Source organism: Typopeltis vanoorti, chromosome 10 (assembly GCF_054136105.1).
Source record: "Typopeltis vanoorti isolate ZY-2024b chromosome 10, IOZ_Tvanoo_1.0, whole genome shotgun sequence".
Lineage (NCBI taxonomy): Eukaryota > Metazoa > Arthropoda > Arachnida > Uropygi > Thelyphonidae > Typopeltis > Typopeltis vanoorti.
Window position 1 is genome coordinate 111,152,614 of NC_143558.1, and position 10,388 is coordinate 111,163,001.

Here is a 10,388-nt window from a genome sequence, read left to right on the forward strand (position 1 = left end):
ATCACCACGTAACCAGATCATGCTGGCACTGGAAACTAGACTTTGGAACTTTAAACTGTAAGACTCTAGGCAGTGAAGCATGGCTCACTGAAGAGCTAAAGCAACTAAAATGGGACATTCTTGGACTGTGTAAAGTTAGGTGTAATGATTCTTCAATTAAAAAGCAAAGACATACCGTATTACAGAGGGCAAGATAAGGAAAGAATTGGTGGAGTTGGATTCATAATTAACAAAAAATTCAGGAACAATAATAGAATTTGACAGTATATATCAGATCAAATAGCAAGCACTGTTGACCAAACCTCAAAAAGATACACTCTCAAGATCATCCAAGTCTATGCACCAACAATAAATCATACTAATAAAGAAATTGAAGACTTCTATTATGTCTTCAATCCTAACTTTACAACAAAGAAAAATATCATTTCAAAATTGTAATGGGAGAATTTTAATGATGCTAGAATTGGTATACAACAGTCAGATGAAAGCTCAATGAAAAATTTTTTGGGGTGATGATAGAGGAGCAAGCTAATAAAATTAGCAAAAAAAAAAAAAAAGAAAACCAGTACATCACAATTTTTTTTCAAGAAAAAAACACATAGGAAGTGAACATGGAAAAGTCCAAATGGAAAAGTTTGTGAAATGGACTTAATCCTCAGCAACAAAAAAAAAACATCTTCCAGGACTGTTCTGTTATCAACATTATCAATGTTAGAAGTGACCATTGTATGGTGCAGTAAGATTCAAATAAATTGCTAAAAAAGCAAAGAGAAAAGAAAATTGTTTCGAAGATCAAAACAAAACATTTTGGTATAAACTTGTGCAATACTCAGAGCATTAAGAAAGCAATAAGTGGAACAGCCATACATAAGGACTATCAAATCAACATACACTAATGCAACAACAGCAATTCATTTCAGGAAACATTTCTACTATGGTACTAAAGAGAGGGGTATAAGACAAGGTGACACAATATCCCCAAAACTATTCACAGTGTCTCTAAAAGAAATATTCAAACTTTTTCATTGGGAAAAAAAGGTCTGAAGAAATTGGTCATAATTAATTAAATTAAAGAAATTAAAATTAAATGCATATTAAATATGCATTTAATGCATATTTAATGCATTTACACTTTGCAGATTACATAGTTACCTTTATTTCAACTGTAGAATTACAGAAATTACACTCATATCCATGAACTGCAAACTGCTAGCAAAACAGCTGGCCTAAAGACAAACCTCAAGAAGTTATACTCAGTAGCTAATGTCCAACCAGAAATAATAAAAATCAATAATGATGAAAATGAATAAGTAGATATTTACATATACTCAGGACAACAATTACCAATGAAACAAAATATAATGAACAAAATTGAAAGACAGATGATTCTTTGGCAGAAAGCATTTGGAAACTACAGTCAATATTCAAGAGCCAGTTACCATTATGACTGAAAAGGAAAGTTTTTAACCAACGTATTCTTCCTATATTGACGTATGGCTGCAAAACATGGACACTAAATGCAAAGGAAATTCAAAAATTATGAACAACACAAATGTGTATGGAAAGAGATATGCTTTATATCACAAGACTGGATCATAAAAGGAATATGTGGATAAGAAATTAAACCAAAGTCGCTGACATCATAGGAAGAATGAAGCCTCTGAAGTGGCAATGGGCTGGGCATATTATTTGAAGATAACATCAATAACGACAAAAGAAGTAGTGGATTAGATTTCACGAGAGGAGGAATGACAATGACCCAAATCACAGTGGACTGATGATATCAGCAGATTTGCAAGACAGACATGGGGATAAGAAATTAAACCAAAGTCACTGACATCATAGGAAGAATGAAGCCTCTGAAGTGGCAATGGGCTGGGCATATTGTTTGAAGATAACATCAATAACAACAAAAGAAGTAGTGGATTAGATTTCACGAGAGGAGGAATGACAATGACCCAAATCACAGTGGATTGATGATATCAGCAGATTTGCAAGACAGACATGGGGAAAAAAAGCTACTGACAGACAGTTTTGGAGTAATCTTGGAAAGGCCTTCATCCAGCAGTGGAACGACAATGGCTGATGATGATTCCACGTACAGCTTCTCCATGCTCTGAGCAACTGGATTATGAGTGTTGATGAGCATCTATTATTTAACAAGCATACAAACACACAATAACAGACTTAACTTATTTTTCAAGAATTATTTCAAGGGAAGTTATTTCAAGGGCTGGGCATATTGTTTGAAGATAACATCAATAACGACAAAAGAAGTAGTGGATTAGATTTCACGAGAGGAGGAATGACAATGACCCAAATCACAGTGGATTGATGATATCAGCAGATTTGCAAGACAGACATGGGGAAAAAAAGCTACTGACAGACAGTTTTGGAGTAATCTTGGAAAGGCCTTCATCCAGCAGTGGAACGACAATGGCTGATGATGATTCCACGTACAGCTTCTCCATGCTCTGAGCAACTGGATTATGAGTGTTGATGAGCATCTATTATTTAACAAGCATACAAACACACAATAACAGACTTAACTTATTTTTCAAGAATTATTTCCAGGGAAGTTATTTCAAGGGCTGGGCATATTGTTTGAAGATAACATCAATAACGACAAAAGAAGTAGTGGATTAGATTTCACGAGAGGAGGAATGACAATGACCCAAATCATAGTGGATTGATGATATCAGCAGATTTGCAAGACAGACATGGGGAAAAAAAGCTACTGACAGACAGTTTTGGAGTAATCTTGGAAAGGCCTTCATCCAGCAGTGGAACGACAATGGCTGATGATGATTCCACGTACAGCTTCTCCATGCTCTGAGCAACTGGATTATGAGTGTTGATGAGCATCTATTATTTAACAAGCATACAAACACACAATAACAGACTTAACTTATTTTTCAAGAATTATTTCAAGGGAAGTTAGTAAAATTTATTTTCTTGGGTACTCTTATGTTTGAATATAATCTAGGTTATAACAAATAATAATAATAAAATGAATTATAAGGATCTGTTAGAATTCTGAAACACCATGAATTAAATACTCTTAGCCGTAAGGTTCATTTTCTGAATATCAGCAAATATATTCTGTAATATGTATTAATTTTTCAAAGAAAACGTACATATTTGAAAAGACCAATAATTGTTTCTATGCCATCTTGTGAATAAGCTTCTGTTATTTGTTGTTTAATATCTTCCATAATTCTTGTTACTGCATTATTTCTCCACAAGGAATATTACAAATTTAAATTTGCCCACATCTTTCAAAAGGTAATATCTGTAAATAAAAAAGTGATTTATATAGATAAAAAGTTACATGATCAAAGAAAGAAATAAAGAAATAATAAATAAATATACAGCACCAGATAGACCTCTAACCAATTATAAGTCACAATCATATCTCCTTTTGTCTTATTGGCCAAGTTCTAATTATTTAGTTCCTTAATCTAACTAAATATTATTTAGTTCCTTAATCACATAGCCAACATTTTCCAGGGTCTTAGTATCAGTAATCTGACTCTCCCTCTGTTCAATATTTCTCACCTTTTCCCATTCAATAAAAATTCCTAGGAATTCAAGTGAGAAGACTACATCATGCAATCTAAATATGATCAATGCTTTATACAGTAGTACTTTCTCATTATGACTTATTAGTGTCCCCAATTGTTGGTGCTACTTGATGCATCTGTCCTTTCTTATGCAATGTCATTACAAGATCCCTGGTGATGTAAGTAGATATTAGCTACTTCTATTTGATAATCAAGTTATCTACAAAAACATATGACAGACATTAAAAACAATAAAATTCTGTAATGTTACAAAGTATTTCATAAATGACAAAAACAAATAGAATTTTTTTTTTAAATTTAACAAATTACTACTTCAAAATGAAACACAACAGAAGAAATAAATGATTCCAGTAGAAATTGTCAAAACAAAAGAAATATAACAAGTCATAAACACCTACTTAGAAACAATTTAAAAGGTTAAAAAAAAAACATTATATATTAAAATGCTTATACATCATATAGAAAAAAAACCCTAAGGGAATGGAATTTCTAGAATTCTTCAGGGACAAATATCTTAGACAGCATCTAATAGAGAGAACAAGAGGTTCAAGAGTTTTGGATTTGGTCATAGCATCAGAAGAGCTGATTATAACTGAGATGACATCTTTATCTCTGGATGGACAGAGAGTGACCATGTGGTTTTGATTTGGAAAATGAATAGACATGCAGGAGTATCAAAGAGAAGGGAACATATGTGGAATTATAAGGTGGGTGATTATAATAGTCATAGATATTAACTTGGGGCAGTTCCATGCAGGGCAGAATTGAAAGGCCAAGATATCATTAGTGCTTCGGAAATTGTGAAGGAATATTTGTTAGTAGCAATAGTAAGCTGTGCGGAAAGGTGTATGTGTTCATCGCACATGTTGATTGGATTTTCACTGTATATATGCAAACACAGATTGATAAGAAAATAACTATTTATTAACTTAAAATGCTAACATTTCGCTGATATTATATCCAGCATCTTCAGAGCATACAAAGTTTGTTACAGTAGCGAGACAACCGCAATCCAGTGTAACAGTGGGACTAGTATGAGTAATTGTAGTGTGCACCACAAAGACTAAAGTCATAATTAGGCACCATCTAAGTTTAAAATTAAAAATAAAATTAAAAAAAGATATTAATTTGACCTTAGGATGACTGTCTCCCAAATCTTTTGTAGATTTATATAGCCGTACTTGTTGAGGTTTGGAGTACGTTTCAAGGCTTCTGTTGATTTTAGAAACTTCTCTGACTTGTACTTCTATGCAGTACTTTTGTTTTTTTCCAGTTGTCTCGCTACAACTGATTGTGGTTGTCTCGCTACTGTAACAAACTTTGTTTGTATGCTCTGAAGATGCTGGATATAATACCAGCAAAATATTAGTGCTTAAAGTTAATAAATAGTTATTTTCTTATCAATCTGTGTTCGCATCTATACCATTAAAATCCAATCAACAATAATAAGCTGTATTCCATGAGTGAAGAAGAGCACACAATTTGATCTAAAGTGGATGACAAACAATATCAAACAGCAATTGCAGGTGAAAAAAAGAGGTTATGGAACAGATATAAGGAGATAGGTGGAGCACAGATGCATGAAGAATATAAGACTCAGGCCAGGAGAGTGACTAGTATGGTAAGGAAGGAAAAACTGGAATATGAGAAGAGATTGGCCCTAAGATCCAAAGAAAATCCTAGGGAAGTTTTTTAGCTATGTGGCCAGTAGGAGAAGAAATGATTATGAATGAATGACATTGTGGAATAGTGACTGGATGCAGAGAACATAGTGGACTTGTTCAATGAAGACTTTATTGGAGTATTTCACCCAGGAGTAGTAGGTTTTAATACCAGAGGGACAGAGTAGGTTCGAGGTTTAGAGGAGAGTGTGTTCCAAATACTGAGTACTCTGGATGTCAGTAAATGTGTGGGACTGGATGGTATTTCACCATGGTTTTGAGAGAATGTGCTAAAGAACTGGCAGCCCCATTGACCTGGCTTTTCAATGAAAGTCTGGCTACGGGAAAGGTACCCAAGGAATGGAGGGAGGGTAAGATAGTGCAATTGCATAAGGGCGGTAGCAGACTAGAAGTGTCTAATTATAGGCCAGTTTGTGTTTCATCAATAACTGTTAAGATCTTGGAGAAATTAGTGAGGGACCATATACAGCGTTGGGCAGATAAGGATAATGTTATCTGTGAGAGTCAACATGGATTTGTTAAGGGGTGCTGTTGCTTTAGTAATATGATTGCCTTTAATAATAAAGTGACAAAAACAGTTGCTGAGGGGAAAGGCATATACTGCCATGTTTTTGGATTTTGCAAAGTCATTTGACAGGGTGGCACATGAAAAGCTGATATTTAAGTTGCAGTGCATGGGTTTCTACGTCAGGTTAGTGAACTGAATTCAGGATTGGCTATCTGATAGGTATCAGAGAGTTGTGTATGGTGGGACAATATCAAAGAGATAGAAAGTTACAAGTGGGATCCCACAGGACTCAGTACTGGGACCTGTACTGCTTAATCTTTATATCAATGTCACTGGATTACAGGGGGATGTTCAGTTGTTTGCAGATGATGTGAAGCTGGGAAAAGTTATTAGTAATAGTGCAGATGTGGCTGCCCTGCAAGAGGATTTAAATAAACTAGACAGATGGGCAAATTATTGGGGGTTTCAGTTCAATGCAGCAAAACGTAAAGCTTGAAGTTTGGGATACACAATGGGAGGAGCTGTACTGGAGGAAGTAGGGAAGACAAGAGATCAGGGAGTGATGATTGATAGAAACCTGAAATTCAGGGAACATACTGCAATAGTGGTGAAGAAAACCCAGAGGATTGCTGCAATACTGAGAAGGATGCTGACCTGCAGAGATAAAAGAGTTATTGTTCCATTGTATAAGACCTTGATCAGACCACATTTAGACTATTGTTCTCAAATTTGGTCCCCAGGATTTGAAGGGTGATAAATTAACTGTGGAAAGAACACAGAGGCATATAACAAAGATGGTTTCATGATTGTACAATGTTAGTTATGAGGATTGGCTGAGGGAATTGAAGTTTGAATGAGATGATATGATTGACTTTTAAACTGCTGAGAGGTAGTTACAGGTATGACACTAAAGAGTTCTTTCACTTGGTGGAACAGTGAGAAGGAGTGATGACAAGGGACCATCCCTGGAAGTTACAAAAGGAAGCTGTGAACAAGAGGGTGAGGAGCGATTTCTTTGCATTGAAGGTAGTTGAACTGTGGAATGCATTGCTTCATAGAGTGGTAGGAGCAAGAATGGTCTGAGTTCAAGGAGTTGTATGATAGCCTGTGTTTCCTAGGAAGTACCTCCCACAATGAGTCTTTTGACTCTATGGAGGGCTGAATAATAATAACAATATAAAACTACTCATTGAAATGTGGTCCCTTCTAAAGCTGAGTAGTACCCTATTCTCAGAGTGCTATGTGCACACTTTAAAATCAATACAACACTACTGATGAAATTTATGACTACATGGAGGTCTGTAATAATAATAATTAACGATATACAGTAATTTCATCTTCAGTATCAAGAATCAGACAAAGAAAACCCTGAGAATAGAGCTAGCCACTCTCTAGTACACCAATCTAGAGAAAAGTTTGGGATAGTCTGTATAGTCTGTACAATTTGAAGCAATATTGCAAGTTCCTTTATCACATCCCAAACCAACCTTAATGAAATTTGAATGCAAACTTGTTTTATCATTGAATGCAATGATGAAACAAGAAAATAATTATTCTTAATTAGTGATCATTCTGTACTAAGTTGTACATATACTTGAACGGTTAATGAAATCAATGTACTAAAACTACTGACATCGGTTAGAAAAACTAATCTTTCTAAAGGACAATTTATTAGTTTTTCTGAAGGGAGATCCTGAAGTGTCCTTAATAACTAACTTAATATTTTAATGTTAGTATAATCAATAATTCTGACATCAACCACACAAAAACTATTAAGTTCCTATAAATTCATGCCTGGAAGCATGAGAGTTTCAAAACTTTGAATACTTTTCTTCTGTTAACTTTTTTTTAACTTTGTTAATTTAAAAAGCTAATTTAACAAACTTGATATATTGGCAATTCTGATAATAGTCAGAAAAAACTAATAGTTTCCTATAAAAAGTGAAATTCTACAGCACCTTGGCATTTTTCAAACAAAATATCTAATTGCTCTAATCTTATGCTAAAATAATTACAAGAGAGTTTGAACAGAAAAAAAAACAACTTATAAACAGTAAACACTTGGCGAGTATTAGTAATTAAATATCTATTGAGAAGAGCAAATAAGGAAAACAGGTGTTGATATTCAGGAGTGTAGTCCTAAAAGAAATAGTGCCAGGGCTCTACCTTGGAAACAAAAATCCAGAGCATGAAGTGTGGCATTATTATTACGATAGCTATATGGCAGAGAGAGAGAGATTGCCTTGTTTTCTGAAATGAAAATAACAAGAGCAGCAAGCTGTATTTTTTGGCTGAAAGCTGGAAATGCATTATAAATCTCATTATTATAATTCTTATAATTTATTATAATGAATTTAAAAATTTTGATAGTTTTAAAAAAGTACCTGGGCGTCACCATGCCGCACCCTGGTCCGACTACACCCCCCCCCGTTGATATTACAATCAGAGCAACTAAAGTGTATTGTGCCTGTTAAATGCATGTATTCTTCTGCAAATTGAAAAACCATGTGATCTCTGTTTGTGAAATGTTAACACCTTCAACTGAAAAGCCTTACAAAGGTTCTTTGTATCCTAGATGAGATCTGAGCCCGTTTTACCAACCATGAGCATCATTGATACCTATTAGGGAGACAGGAAAAAATTCAGTTATTGGGTAGGGGCATCAGTCAAATAAATGTATGTGTGATCCTGTTATTTTATTGAATGTTATGCAGCTTTATAGAATATCAGTATTTTCATATCACATTTTCTCATTTCACTGAATTGCCAATTCCTAACGTAGGGCAATCAAGCATGTGATATTATTATTATTAAACATCTCATTTTTTTTTCACAACAGGATATCAGGAAGAAAGAGCAAATATCTACACGTGTCTTGGCGGCATTTGAATAACCTTAATAAGGAATCCTTAAATGACTCTTGGGTGGTGGGATTCTAAAATCAGTTATGGCGGTTCCGGCTATATTTCATCATTAGCTACTCAAAAGTATTGCTAATTATTATAATATAAAATTATTATATTAAATTAGTCGAAAAGGAATCCTGAAATCCTGATTTTAAATTATCAAAAGTGTTGTAGGGGGAAAAATTTCTTACTGACTATTATTGAGCATGACAACGATAACTTTAACTAATAACAACTACGACTTTACATCGATAAGTGTTATAAAAATAAATATGCAGAAATAAAACTTGCGCATTGGAATTTAAATAAAATCAATTAAATTTCCGTCTGTTAATTACCAAAATTCTTCATATACGTGTGTAATATTATGCAATGCAACTTCTTATTGCTACCCTTCCTACTTCTGTGCAAACCAGATCACCGAATGAATATCCAAACGATTATTGATAAATTCAAGTAACGCGCCAGCTGATAGGCGCGACCCTACAGTAACGAGAATGAAAAAACTTCAATGTGTGTATATATACACAAACACACACACACATACATCGGATAAAAATTATGGAATGCTGATATACGGGAATAAAAAGGCGTTAGCTGATTTTTTAGCTGATTGAAACGTGTACATGCTGGAACATTATTGTATATGTCTGAGATGCGTCTTTAATATATCTGTAGCAAAAGTACCAAAACAAATTTCCAAACACAATAAGTTATGAAACTGCCATACATCCAGAACACATACAAAGCCTACAAATGCATCTTCAAACATACTGACTACAAACTGGTATTCACCACAAACCAAAAATTGGCAAATCTTCTAAAACCCATTAAATCTCATCAGGAACTCGCCAAGGGTATTTGTTGCCTGTATGCAAACTTTTATCGGTCGCCCCTTAAAAAAATAATTAGAAGAAATTGCGTGTAGCATATTATTAAAATAAGTATTATTACTATTAATGATTATACTGCATTGTATAATTCATATTAGATATTAGCTTCATAAAATAAATATTTGATATTTCAATGAAATAAAAATTAATATATTGAAATAATATTTGATATTTGTTTCTTGCTGCTCTATGAATGTTTTCGCCCTGGTGCGATGTACCCTCTTCATCCTAGGGTTGGTGCGGCCCTGAATCTCACACACACAAAGAAATATTAGAACACCACAGCGTAGTCTACAAATTTCCCTGCCAAAAAAAAAAAAAAAAAGCTGTAATATCACCTACGCAAGCTCCACCATCAAATCTTTATGGGCAAGGCTACAAGAACACTTCTGTGACTATAACATCCCCATTCCAGAACATTTAAACACTAAAAAACGCAACATCAGAAAGAAAATACAGGGAAAAACAGAAAAAGCAGTTCACGCCCTTGAACAAAAATATACTCTGCAAATCGACAAGGCCATCATAATAGCCAGGCAAGACAATGAAACAATGCTCAAAATATCGAAAACAATAGCCATAAAATGTGACGAGAACTCAATCACCGTCCAACGACCCTACATAATCTCCGAAATGTTGAAAGCTTCACAACGTAAAATTTTGGTCACAACTCCAACCAATAGGCGATAACACAAACACTTCAAAGGCAGAAACACCAAGCCGACACGACATACACTTCCTCGATGAGTTCAGATGACGATCCACATGGTCGAAACGGCACCCCATCAACCCTTCCCCCTTCCTCTAAAAAGCAG

The 10,388-nt window shown here is 34.5% G+C and overlaps 1 protein-coding gene across 2 annotated transcripts in view; it reads right to left on the bottom strand.

Moving 5' to 3' along the window:
- Positions 1-9,097, bottom strand: part of LOC150102691 (condensin-2 complex subunit G2-like) — a 401,754-nt gene extending 392,657 nt beyond the window's left edge. For both annotated transcript variants that reach the window (XM_090398912.1, XM_090398911.1), the window contains exons 1-2: positions 9,019-9,097; positions 3,138-3,292 (exon numbers count right to left, since the gene is read on the bottom strand). In XM_090398912.1, the coding sequence (XP_090255038.1) occupies positions 3,138-3,215 (78 nt within the window). In that variant the 5' untranslated portion in view covers positions 3,216-3,292; positions 9,019-9,097. The remainder of the gene's footprint in view (positions 1-3,137; positions 3,293-9,018) is intronic.
- Between the last annotated feature and the right edge of the window lie 1,291 nt (positions 9,098-10,388).